The 14,098-nt window shown below is 37.1% G+C and overlaps 1 protein-coding gene across 1 annotated transcript in view; it reads right to left on the bottom strand.

The window, feature by feature from the left end:
* ecpas (Ecm29 proteasome adaptor and scaffold) overlaps positions 1-14,098 on the bottom strand; it is a 146,266-nt gene that overhangs the window by 50,724 nt on the left and 81,444 nt on the right. Inside the window, exons 25-33 of the mRNA XM_072258157.1 lie at positions 13,040-13,185; positions 12,556-12,610; positions 11,802-11,916; positions 11,196-11,264; positions 7,549-7,666; positions 7,267-7,434; positions 6,690-6,769; positions 1,252-1,357; positions 127-174 (exon numbers count right to left, since the gene is read on the bottom strand). Of these exons, the coding sequence (XP_072114258.1) occupies positions 127-174; positions 1,252-1,357; positions 6,690-6,769; positions 7,267-7,434; positions 7,549-7,666; positions 11,196-11,264; positions 11,802-11,916; positions 12,556-12,610; positions 13,040-13,185 (905 nt within the window). The remainder of the gene's footprint in view (positions 1-126; positions 175-1,251; positions 1,358-6,689; positions 6,770-7,266; positions 7,435-7,548; positions 7,667-11,195; positions 11,265-11,801; positions 11,917-12,555; positions 12,611-13,039; positions 13,186-14,098) is intronic.

The following is a 14,098-nucleotide window of genomic DNA, read 5'->3' as shown; positions in this document are numbered from 1 at the left end:
TAATTTAAGCTTTAGCTGATGACAATAATATGAACATTTCACTTCAAAATTAATTAACACTTTCATTTAATAACTTTGTTGGTACCATGGCAAAATTGTTATATACATATTCATTCACATATTTACCTTACTCAGGGTTTTAAGTGCCTGGTCTGCTGCCTTACGAACAGATTCCTGTCAATTAAATAAGACAGATTAGGTGAAGAGTGAAGACACCCATTTCATCAGAATTTTAAATATTAATTTCTATCAAAAGACAAAATCCACCCCATCCAAAGGTATTAGCTAATATTTCTTTGGTGGCCACCTTGCAGAGAGACTACCAAAGAAGAAAAGTGCATCAACAATTTGTAGAAATGATGGGAGACTTTAATGCCAGGCAGCTACTTATATTCAAGTAAAAACAACACTGTATCATCCAGTATTCACCAAGTTATTGCGAATATTTTTCCATGACCAGCAAATGAAACTACCTGCCAATCCTACACTATTTCTTCAGCTTCATCCACTCACCCCTCTCCTAAGAAACTTTCCTTTTTCTTCCCTACTCAGCATATTCTTGTTTACTATGGTTATGACCTACTTCGATTTTGCAAGGAGAACTGTGTAAATGCAACCAGTTCTTTATGATTACACTGAACAGGTTTTAAAGGGAAGAATGCAAATGTGGAGAAAGATACACAGGATCCATTATTTATGTTTTTCAATGGAAAGTTCATACAAACCATATTGATTTTACTCTGGGTTCACATACATAATCACAGTAGCCTAGTGGTTAGCACAGCGCTTTACAGTACCAGCCACCCAGGTTCAATTCCCGCTGCTGTCTGTAAGGAGCTTGTACGTTCTCCCCGTGACTATGTAGGTTTCCAATGGGTGTTCTGGTTTCCTGGCACAGTCCAGACATACCAGTTGGTAGGTTATTTGGTTATTTTAAATTGTCCTGTGATTAGGTTGGGATTAAATCGTGGGACTGCTGGGCAGTGTGGCTCAAAGGGCCTATTACATGCTGCATCTCAAAAGATTTAAAAAAATGCTTTTTAAAATGTCAGGTCAGGGAGTTATCACTTTACTATTAGTAGACAAGTAGCAAATAAATGTGATGTATTGCATACAGGAATAAAAAAGGAGAGCGCAGATATGCAGTGAAAAGAATTGAGTATCATAGATTGCCTTTGGAAGTAGGATGACAACAAACTAGTCATCTTCAACCTTGGAAAGTAATGAAATTAAAAAAAAACAGAATTGTACCTTTATGTCATCCCGCACTCTGAAGAGAGTTTCCCATATTTCCGGAAGCCTGTCAATAATATCATCCACTTTTCTTCCTCGCAGTATTTCACTCATTCCTAAACAACTACAAGCAATAGGAGGCACTATTACATATAAGTGGGTAGAGTACTGAGCAGAAGAAAAATTATAATAGATCTATATCTGAATTTATTTAAATTAGAAGGCAGGAAGTATTAGTGTTGGGTTGAGGCAGGAACAAAAACAGCTGATTTTTTCATTGAACAGATGCTACAAAAATTTTGGGTCCTTAAAGAGATATAAAAAATACTTAACACTAAAATATGGTTTGTCAATAGCATATTCAGATAATCATATTTCCATACAAGAGATCAAAAGAAAATTTTATAAAACTACCAAATTTCATCTGTACTTATTAGTCAAGGACATCACTAATCTATTGTAAAATATGTGTATTCTGGGCACAACCTTTTAACAGCCTCTGGTCAACTTTGCTGAGATGACACTTTCGCCCAATGTCAGAAGCTTGCACATTCAATTCTAAGTCCAGGGCGACACAGCCAATACACTATTGAATATCTTATCTTTTGGACGAGCTCTAAAGCAAAGACTGTTCTAGCCTCCAAAGTAGGTACAAACCCTCTTGTAGCAAATTTTGGAAAGCAAGATATACCTGCTACAAACTCCAGCCGTTACTTATCCCTTGCTTATCGTTGAAGGACATCATGCAGTCTCTGACATTACTTATATTTGAATCTTGAGGATGCAAGTTTGCCAACCACTTCCTACACTACAAAACACAGCAAACAAGCTTCAAATGTCCTTTATCTGCTGTAACATATTTTAATTAAAAAGACTAGGAGAGAGGAGGTTAGTTCACAACAGGGGGGTGGGAACCAGTGCAGAGAGACAGAGGGGTGTAAAATGAGGGTAGAAGCAAAAAAGTAGTAAGGTGAAAAGTAAAAGTGGCAGGTCGGCAAATCCAGGGTAAAAATCAAAAAGGGCCACTTTTCAACATAATTGTATAAGGGCTAAGAGTGTTGTAAAAGCGAGCCTGAAAGCTTTGTGTGTCAATGCAAGGAGCATTCGTAACAAGGTGGATGAATTAAAAGTGCAGATTGTTATTAATGAATATGATATAGTTGGGATCACAGAGACATGGCTCCAGGGTGACCAAGGATGGGAGCTCAACATTCAGGGATATTCAATATTCAGGAGGGATAGACATGAAAGAAAAGGAGGTAGGGTAGCATTGCTGGTTAGAGAGGAGATTAATGCAATAGAAAGGAAGGACATTAGCCGGGAGGATGTGGAATCGATATGGGTAGAGCTGCATAACACTAAGGGGCAGAAAACGCTGGTGGGAGTTGTGTACAGGCCACCAAACAGTAGTAGTGAGGTTGGGGATGGTATTAAACAGGAAATTAGAAATGCGTGCAATAAAGGAACAGCAGTTTAATGGGTGACTTCAATCTACATATAGATTGGGTGAACCAAATTGTTAAGGGTGCTGAGGAAGAGGATTTCTTGGAATGTATGCGGGATGGTTTTTTGAACCAACATATCGAGGAACCAACTAGAGAGCAGGCTATTCTAGACTGGGTATTGAGCAATGAGGAAGGGTTAATTAGCAATCTTGTCATGAGAGGCCCCTTGGGTAAGAGTGACCATAATATGGTGGAATTCTTCATTAAGATGGAGAGTGACATAGTTAATTCAGAAACAAAGGTTCTGAACTTAAAGAAGGGTAACTTTGAAGGTATGAGACGTGAATTAGCTAAGATAGACTGGCAAATGACACTTAAAGGGTTGACGGTGGATATGCAATGGCAAGCATTTAAAGATCGCATGGATGATCTACAACAATTGTTCATCCCAGTTTGGCAAAAGAATAAAATCAAGGAAGGTAGTGCACCCAAAAATTAGGGACAGTATGAATTCCAAAGAAGAAGCATACAAATTAGCCAGAAAAAGTGGCTCACCTGAGGACTGGGAGAAATTCAGAGTTCAGCAGAGGAGGACAAAGAGCTTAATTAGGAAGGGGAAAAAAGATTATGAGAGAAAACTGGCAGGGAACATAAAAACTGACTGTAAAAGCTTTTATAGATATGTGAAAAGAAAAAGATTGGTTAAGGCAAATGTAGGTCCCCGACAGGTGAATTGATTATGGGAAGCAAGGACATGGCAGACCAATTGAATAACTACTTTGGTTCTGCCTTCACTAAGGAGGACATAAATAATCTTCCGGAAATAGTAGGGGACAGAGGGTCCAGTGAGATGGAGGAACTGAGGGAAATACATGTTAGTAGGGAAGTGGTGTTAGGTAAATTGAAGGGATTAAAGGCAGATAAATCCCCAGGGCCAGATGGTCTGCATCCCACAGTGCTCAACGAAGTAGCCCAAGAAATAGTGGATGCATTAGTGATAATTTTTCAAAACTCTTTAGATTCTGGACTAGTTCCTGAGGATTGGAGGGTGGCCAATGTAACCCCACTTTTTAAAAAAGGAGGGAGAGAGAAACCGGGGAATTATAGACCGGTTAGCCTGACATCGATGGTGGGGAATACGCTAGAGTCAGTTATCAAAGATGTGATAACAGCACATTTGGAAAGCGGTGAAATCATCGGACAAAGTCAGCATGGATTTGTGAAAGGAAAATCATGTCTGACGAATCTCATAGAATTTTTTGAGGATGTAACTAGTAGAGTGGATAAGGGAGAACCAGTGGATGTGGTATATTTGGATTTTCAAAAGGCTTTTGACAAGGTCCCACACAGGAGATTAGTGTGCAAACTTAAAGCACACGGTATTGGGGGTAAGGTATTTATGTGGATAGGGAATTGATTGGCAGACAGGAAGCAAAGAGTGGGAATAAACGGGACCTTTTCAGAATGGCAGGCAGTGACTAGTGGGGTACCGCAAGGCTCAGTGCTGTGACCCCAGTTGTTTACAATATATATTAATGACTTGGATGAGGGAATTAAATGCAACATCTCCAAGTTTGCAGATGACACAAAGCTGGGCGGCAGTGTTAGCTGTGAGGAGGATGCTAAGAGGATGCAGGGTGACTTGGACAGGTTAGGTGAGTAGGCAAATTCATGGCAGATGCAATTTAATGTGGATAAATGTGAGGTTATCTACTTTGGTGGCAAAAACAGGATAACAGATTATTATCTGAATTGTGGCCGATTAGGAAAAGGGGAGGTGCAACGAGACCTGGGTGTCATTATACACCAGTCACTGAAAGTGGGCATGCAGGTACAGCAGGCAGTGAAAAAGGCAAATGGTGTGCTGGCATTCATAGCAAGAGGATTTGAGTACAGGAGCAGGGAGGTACTACTGCAGTTGTACAAGGCCTTGGTGAAGACCACACCTGGAGTATTGTGTGCAGTTTTGGTTCCCTAATCTGGAAAGACATCCTTGCCATAGAGGGAGTACAAAGAAGGTTCACCAGATTGATTCCTGGGATGGCAGGACTTTCATATGGTGAAAGACTGGATCGACTAGGCTTATACTTGTTGGAATTTAGAAGATTGAGGGGGGATCTTATTGAAACGCATAAAATCCTAAAGGGATTGGACAGGCTAGACGCAGAAAGATTGTTCCTGATGTTGGGGAAGTCCAGAACGAGGGGTCACAGTTTGAGGATAAAGGGGAAGCCTTTTAGGACCGAGATTAGGAAAAACTTCTTCACACAGAGAGTGGTGAATCTGCGGAATTCTCTGCCACAGGAAACAGTTGAGGCCAGTTCATTGGCTATATTTAAGAGGGAGGTAGATATGGCCCTTGTGGCTAAAGGGATCGGGGGTATGGAGGGAAGGCTGGTACAGGGTTCTGAGTTGGATGATCAGCCATGATTATACTGAATGGCGGTGCAGGCTCGAAGGGCCGAATGGCCTACTCCTGCACCTATTTTCTATGTTTCTAAGACGTGGGCAGGGAATGAGAATTGTTTTTTTCCCCCATCATTTTTATATATACTGTACACAAGTGGGCATGTCTCCTTCAGCGGTTGTACTTGAGGGTGATAGCTGAAGATGACATTACTTTGTTGCTCTTTATTTCCCAAGCTTACGTAATGCTGTGCTCATAGCCATTAACAAGGTGACAACAATAAACATTAATGAAAATCTGCACCTTCTCCAAACACAAAGAAATTAAATTCTGGTGGGGTTTTCTTGCAATAACATTTGATGACCAAATTCAAAGTCAGATGCAACAGAATTTCTACAATTATTTCCAAACTTTTCCTACGAATAAACCAAACCAAAAGCTTAACATCATCCTTTAAGTGGTACAATATTGGATCCATTCAGTTTTATACAAATTTATTTTTCTCACTCCATTACAAATGTAACCTTCAACATTGTTATATTTTCAAATTGACGGTCATGTCACAGGAAAGAAACCTTAATTATTCCAAAGTGAATGAATGAATAAATAAACCTTTGAAAGAACAATGCTTCAAGGCAGAAAATCCCAAAAGACAACTTGCTTGCTGCCAACAGATTGAATACTTTGAAATGAATTACAGAGCATACATTACACAAATCATAAATGGGTAAGAATTACATTTTACTATTACTTGAAGTATCTACTTAGAAAGAGATAAGTAGCTACATTTCAGCAGTATTGCCACTGTAGTTTAACTTATTCATTTTATTTTTTCTCTTTAAAATGGGTGATCCTATATATTTAGATGCAATCTCTTCATCATTCAACAACCTAACTAAACATATTCATTCCCAGTATTATTTTCCATTTTACACCCATAGCCTTAATCTTGCTGTTCATTTTTATCCCCTCTTTATTGAGAGAACTAATTCTGTGCTGTAATTCACCCAAGCAAGTGTCTTGCAAACAGCAGTCTTTCACGATAGTTGCTCGACGACAAGAGGCCTGCCCAATTTTCTTCTTTTCAATATAACATAGGAACCCTCAGGACAACACAACAAGATAAAAATGTGAGTGTGGAAGTATACTTCAGTTAAATATTACTGTTGTTGGAAACCATTTTTTAAAAAAATACTTCTTATAAGATATTAGATGAATTAATATAAGACTAAAGTTGTAGCTTATCATAATTTGAACTTTTTTTAAAAACAAACTCGTATTTTTCACAGAATGCCGTGGTTCATTTTTATCTAAGGAATTTTCTCTTATCTTGACTATAAAGGTGATGCATTTTTCAGATGTGCTATCTTTATCTATCTTTTCCCTTTTTATCTTTGCCTTCTTTGCTTTTCATTGAATCTCTGCTTCTGAGCTCTTCACTTAGTTTGCCTAGTATTTGTATGCTTGTTTAAACTTTAAAATAAATGATCGTTAAGAATTAGGAGTCCTCATCATTCCTGATCCCTGGAAGAACCCCAAGGATCAGAAGATTAACATAAGATCCAACACTTTACTGTACTTCTAAAAAATTTCGAAATAAGTACCTGGATTCACGAACACGCCAAAGACTGTTGGTTAAGTTGGTTATAAGATCTTGAAGGATCTCCTTTAGGTATTTATCTATCTGTTGAAAGAAACATATAATTAACTCTTGGTAAATCTGATATAGTACAAAGCTCTTAAATCACTTCTGAACTAGCCCAGTGGTCACTCAGTTCAATCTGAATGGACAGTAATTGTTGGCCTTGCCAGCAATGTTCACATATCATGAATAAGTAAAAACATTTCTGAAGGAACAAGGCTTCAAAGGAAAGAAACCAGTCTTAATGCTGTACAGCTGTTGCTCATCTAGCTCAAGATATGATGAAACATCCCATAAAGTGGCATCATGCCTCTGAATCTTAATTCTTGAAAATATTATTGATACATAGTTGTAAAAAAATTGAGGTGGAAGCCACTTGAAATAAAATATTATTTTCCTTAGAGTAACTGCCCAATGATGTCATTTGGTCTGAATAAAACAGTTAAAAGACACGGAATGATAAGCTCCAAATAATATTATCCATTCAGTAACTGAAAAGCAAATCAAAACATCAAAGCTGAAATTAAACCTACACTTACAGCACTTTTATCCGTGACAAGGGCATTCCAAATACTAGTCATGGCTTGCCGGATTCCAGAATTTGGATCAAACTGATATCGGTAAAGTCGAGGGACAAGTTGAGATAAATAGGGAGCCAGCTGTTCTTCAGCCTTTGTTGCTATGACGTTGAACCCGAAAGCAGCACCCTGCAGGGACAAGCAGCAGCTATTCAATAATACCATTACGTTCAAATCATCAACACAGATTGCTGGCAGCCACTATCATCAGACTTGGGCAATACTTCTTGAAACATTACTTACCTTTCTAGAGTTCCACATTGCATGATGATTGGCTAAATTCATGAACTTGTAAACAAGATCGGGTTGATTAAGGTCACTGGCAAGACTGCACAGTTCTTTGTAAGTTGACAGTCCCTGTCTAATGAAAACAGAAAAGGCAAGTCAATAGTGGTAAGAACCAGCATTGACTATATTTAACAAGTGTAAAAAGGAAAAAAAAACTGGACTTGATGGCCAGAAAAACAGGATAAACAAAAATGTTTAGCTTAATTCCAAAAGAAAACACATTCTAATATAATGGATTTCAGTTAATTGAGACATTAGGACCAGTACATTTTGGCACAATTAAGTGGCTGCCCTAATTAGCCTAAGTTTCATGGAAGTAGTTACAAAGTTATATAAAAAGACAAACTACTGTTTAACTGAGTCACAAATTATGCATTTAAATGAAAAACAGAACAAGAACACCATCAATACTACCACAGTACCATAAAACTGTGCATTAACCCCTTATAGTTATCAAGACAGGAATTCATCCAGTGTATGTTGCTGTGTTCTTTTGATTAACTGTAAGTGAAGGAAATCAGCACAGTCACCTAGTGTAGATAACGGACGGACTGCCTTCATGCAATCCTTTTGATGTTTGCATCCTCCAAATTTTCATTTTTATTATAACATTCAAGATAATTGTTGATACCTTCAAAATCTTCATGGTTTCTAAATTGTAGTTGTGAAAAATTGTTTCATTGTCATTCCTGGCTGTTTCTGGCATCGCCAAGCCTAAATACTTGAAACTGCAGTGCAAACTAGTTCTGAATTGTCTCACTGCTTATTTCTCACCATCTATCAGTGACAAAAATCACTGCTTTTTGAACACAAACACACACAACTGACACCATTTAAAACCTGTTCACTAAGCACAGTGTAGTGGCTAATGGCTATACAAATGCACGTGCCTGATACTAGGTAGAAACTGTGCGGTAACAGTCTGCTGACCCAATTAGGCATCCCAAACAAATGAAGGGAATCCAAGCGATTTTCTTGATTAGTTTTTGTTCTTTAAGAGTTGGCCCAAATAAGCGGCTGCCCAGATTAGCTGATGGCCCAACTAACTGGAATCCACTGTATACAGTGTGAGTAATTCTTATATTATAATGGTGATAATAGTTCACTGGTTGTGGAGCACTCTGGAAAACCCTGAAAGGGATGTGAAATATGCTGTAAAAATGCAAAACCTTGTTTCTCATCAGCTACTTATGACAGATTTGCTTTCTGCCTTTCAATGAAATGAATTTAAATTCACACTCAATATGATTTCCAGAATCATTTACTTCTAACTTTGTATCCTTCCTTCACTGATTACAAATGTAGATATCAATCTACATTTTCATCTGGCAAAATGGAGCTATAAATGCATGTTATCAAGCTTTTAATGTATGTTATCATAGGCTTGGAACTCACAAAATGTTCATGTTGGTAACCTGATTTAAATCACAATTTACATTTTAATCAAGTCCTTTTAATGTGGTACATTTGCTTTTCCTTTTTACAGCTTCCATCCAGAATCCTTATTTTCAAACTCTGATGGTTCAAATATGCAGGTTTATCATTGTTTACTTGTACTTCAGTTTATAATCCATTTATTTCAAGAAGAAAACAGATAATTAGAGGAGAAAGACGGTTGGGAAGATGTTAAGAGTCAATTGTTAAGGATGAAGTGATGGAGTACTTGGTGACATAGGACAAGATAGGACAAAGTCAGCATAGCTTCCTTAAGGAAAAATCCTGCCTGACAAACTTGTTGAAATTCTTTGAGGAGATTACAAGTAGGATAGATAAAGGGGATGCAGTAGTTGTTGTATATTTGGACTTTCAGAAGGTCTTTGACATGGTGCCACACGGGGCTGCTTATCAAGTTAAGAGCCCATGGTATAACATTGTTAGAGTATTGGCTGATTGGTAGGAGGCAGCAAGTGGGAATAAAAGGATCCTTTACTGGTTGGCTGTCAGTCACTAGTGGTGTTCTACAGTGGTTGGTGTTGGGACTACTTTTTTTTATGCTGTATATAAATGATTTAGATGATGGAATAGATGGTTTTGTTGCCAAGTTTGCAGATGATACAAAGATTGGTGAAGGGGCAGATAATGTTGAGGAAACAGGTAGGATGCAGAAGGACTTAGACAGATTAGGAGAATGGGCAAGAAGGTGGCAAATGAAATACAATTTTGGAAAATGCATGGTCATGCACTTTGGTAGTAGAAATAAATGTGCAGACTATTTTCTAAACAGGGAGAAAATCCAGGAATCTGAGATGCAGAGGGACTTGGGAAGGTTAACTTGCAGGTTGAGGCAGTGGTGAGGAAGGCAAATGCCATGTTAGCATTCATTTCAAGAGGTCTAGAATACAAGAGCAGAGGTGATGCTGAGGTTTTATAAGGTGCTGGTGAGGCCTCACCTGAGTATTGTGAACAGTTTTGGGCCTCTCATCTTAGAAAAGATGTGCTGGCATTGGAGTGGGTCCAGAGGAGGTTCACAAGGATGATTCCAAGAATGAAAGGGTTATCATACGAGGAACATTTGATGGTTCTGGGTCTGTACTCGCTGGAATTTAGAAGGATGGGTTGGGGCGGGGGGGGGGGGGATCTCATTGAATCCTTTTGAATGTTGAAAGGCCTAGACAGTAGATGTGGAAAGGATGTTTCCCATGGTGGGAGAGTCTAGGACAAAAGGGCACAGCCTCAGGATAGAGGGGTGCCCTTTCAAGACAGAGATGCGGAGAAATTTCTTTAGCCAAAGTGTGGTGAATTTGTGGAATTTGTTGCCACATGCAGCTGTGGAGTCCAGGTCGTTGGGTGTATTTAAGGCAGAGATTGATAGGTTCTTGATTGGACATGGCATCAAAGGTTACAGGGAGAAGGCCGGGAACCGGGATCGAGGAGGAGATTTAAATAAAAGGATCAGCCACGATTGAATGGCAGAGCAGTCTTGATGGCCTAATTCTGCTCCTATGTCTTATGGATAATATTTCTATTTACACATATTTTCTTTCTGCATTTTTTGTTAAAGTTGATGAGAAAATTTGTTTGGAAGCAGCTCAGCTGAAATTAATAAACCTGCAATATCTCCCAAACAGAGAAGGGCTAAATTAGATTTTTTGAAGCTAGGAAAATTGATCAAGCAATCACAATCTTATTTAGGAATTTTTACAAGCAATATTATCCAAAAGAACTAATAAAATTGTAGATGATCCATTATAGTTAGTTCATGTTATGGATAATCTTGAGGAAATTAAACAAAACAGGGGCCATAAATAATAGAAGATTGCCAGTAAATTAAACAAGGAATTCAGCAAAAATTTTTAACTCCGAAGAACTTTAAGAATATGGTACATGATTCTGCCAGGAATAGTCAAGTTGAAATTCAAGGACGTTATGGAGAAAGGCACAGAAGGATTACAAAGTTAGTTGAAAAGTGGTTGCATGTAAATAGTTTCACAGGGCAGGCTCTGTGCTTCAAATTCCGATACATCTTGAGAATGAACAACAGAAATAATTCCAAAACTAAATTCCACATCAAATTTACTTTACACAAATTTTACCCTAATTAAATATGATAGAAATCACAATATGCAGATTGCCAGTAAATTGTAATTCTTAGTCTTTCTTACCCATCAGGGGTTTTCCCCATTGAGCCTCCCTGAAATAATTCAGTATCTTCTGACAGATTCTGTTTAACTCTACAAGAAGAATCATAGATTTTCAATAATTCAGTAACAATATTTATTCCTTAACATTACTAAGAAGGATTTTCTGTTCATTATAAGGCTGGTGAATGTAGGAGTCAGTAAAGAACAAACAGTACTCTTGATAAAACTTCATTGAAACTCAAAGGACTTTGAAAAATACTGTAGTCATGAAAGGTAATGTACATTGAATCCTCTACTTTCTGATCTTTTACTGTTCAATAGGGATTGTAAAAGTTTCCGAGTCATGTACTCTTTTAAGGCTATGTTGCACTTCAGCTAAAGCATGTTTTCTTTCAATTTGTTATTCATTCTTAATACACAACATAGTTCTTGTTCAAGGAATTTCATAATGAAAGTGCACTAGAACCAAAGTAATATGGATAATTCAATACATTAAACACTCAAATAAAAATGCAAGCCTCTGCAGATCCAAATGGTTGAGAAAAAGGAATCAACTTTGTTGAAATTTTTAGCACTGAAAACAGACTATAGAGCTTCCTAAAACTTTAATCAATTGAGGGATCTTACCGTTTTCCTGTCATAAGTGTTTCCACAAGCACTGACACCAGCTCATGTTGGTCCTGTTCACTGCCTAGTTCATATACCAGTCCAAGACCTTTAGAAGCCACATCCTGGCTAAGCTCTACAACATTAAGCAAACAAATAAATCAAGGAAAAAAGTTTCTAATTGTTGAAGATATACAGGTCTGATCAAATAACTATTCCATACAATAATTTGTTGACCATGGAAGTGGTCTTGTTATTGCTAATTTCTGATCGAATTTTCTTCATTGCAAGGTCTTGTTTTGATGATTTTACTTTCCTACATTGCATTATCTAAATTCAAATACAGATGGTGTCCCATAGTTAAAGGCATTTCTACTGCTTTTTGTGATTTCAATTCTCATTACGTTTTAAGTACCTAGTGATGTAATTTTTTGCTTACAATATGAACATGTAATTAAACAAAATTAAATTGAATATGAACATTTAATTGAACAAAATTTTATTAATTACCTTACCAGTCTAATTCAACTTTGACAGCAAATGAAAGAACTTTATTTTGTGTTATTAAATTTTGAAATCTTAAGCATATTTCTGTCTTGCAGTTGAAGGCAGTGATATGAACTAAACTGATTCAGTAAAAAAATATATTGTATATGGTATTGACAAGAAAGTTAACGTGTCAAAAAGACTTGAGAGTTTATACTTAAATCCAGTATTCTCTGACATGCAGTAAAATAAATGGTACAGGATCAGATTAAATCTTAAATAAACTTACCATCATTTTCTGATAAAATTGAGATGAATGCACCCTGAATTTCTTTTAAATGACCCTGTAATAGAATTATGAGAACAACCGATTAATGTTTGGAGGAATTATTTTGGAGAAAATCCTTTTACTTGTAACCTTAACTTGCAACCTTTAACTTGTATCAACTTTTCAAAAAATTTTTTTAGCATGACATGTGATGCCAATAATAAATCAATTTCTCATGTGGAACATTATTTCCATCATTAAAGCATTTTTAAAACTTGTGTTTCAATATATTTTTCTGAAAATCTTTTAAAATGAAAATGCAGGCACATTTTGATCCAATTCTAGTAGCTGCACCTAATTCAAAAAAGCCTCTAACATTTGTCAAAAATGTTCCATTACACATCATCCTGTATTCCTGATGTTCGTCCATTATATTTTCCTATGCATTCGGTAATTATAGATACTTTACAAAAACTTTTACTTGAAAATAAATTAACGCTTTTACCTTGATCTCCTTGTGTTGACTCAGTTTTTTCACCAGTGACAAAAGCCAGATACAGGAAGCCTGACGGATATGGGGATTTGGACTAACAATGTACTTCTTTAGGATTTCATCCAAAACCCACGGAACAACATCATTTACTTTAATAGCTTTAGGACAAAGGAAAACAAAGACAGTTGGGCTAAAGAAGCATATTCAATATCCAAACTATATTACCAAATCAAATTTTGGAAAAGAGTAAACGCCACTTGCTGAATATATTGTTGCTACAGCCATTCAAATTGCAATAAGCCCCTGATATGAGCACATAGAAAAATATTTGTTGATAGGTCAAAGGGATAAATTTGTCAATTTTCCCTGCTGTGGTATTCCCTACAAATTCCAACGGCAGCTTTTGAGGAGAGTGTAGAGGAGGTGCAGGAGAAAAAGTGCCATCTCAGATACTCTATCAAATCAGATCTGGCAAAGAATCCAACACTCCCATTGATTTCACTAGTTTCTAGGCCTGCAGATTAGGAGGTGCATGTCAAAGTGCATGTTCTTTCAAATACTTCAATATTTTTCAGGCTTTTCATGCTCTAGGTTTTACAATTATGTTTTTCTTAAATCTGTAAAAACTGTAGAATTAAATTTGAACTTCACTGGAAAAGCAAAGCTTTTCCTTACTTCACCTGTGTCAATGCTACTGAGATTATGTTTTGGGATAGGAACGTGCACAATGCCATCTGCTGGCTGCCCTGTCCTCATTGTGACGTTGGTTTCAAGGCTGCTCAAAGGCGCAGAAAGGCCAATGGGATTATACTTTTATATGTAAATCCACGAGAATCCATGGAGAGAATGATGCTGAAAATTCAAAAACAGCAACTACTACAGCTGAAGTCACTTCTGCATTATTTGAGGATAGATGTTGAACTGAAGCCATTGATTTCTGTTCCACTTATAGAGTTCATATTAATATTTAAATGGCAGATTACTAAAATAAAACCGAAGTTTGCTTTGGTTCTAATTAAAAACAATACCAACTTCCCAATGCAATAGTGGATGTAATTTTTCAAGCATTAG

The sequence above is a fragment of the Mobula birostris genome, chromosome 5 (genome assembly GCF_030028105.1).
Source record: "Mobula birostris isolate sMobBir1 chromosome 5, sMobBir1.hap1, whole genome shotgun sequence".
NCBI classification, from domain to species: domain Eukaryota; kingdom Metazoa; phylum Chordata; class Chondrichthyes; order Myliobatiformes; family Myliobatidae; genus Mobula; species Mobula birostris.
The sequence above is the reverse complement of the archived record's forward strand: the minus strand, read 5'-3'. Positions and strand labels throughout refer to the sequence as shown.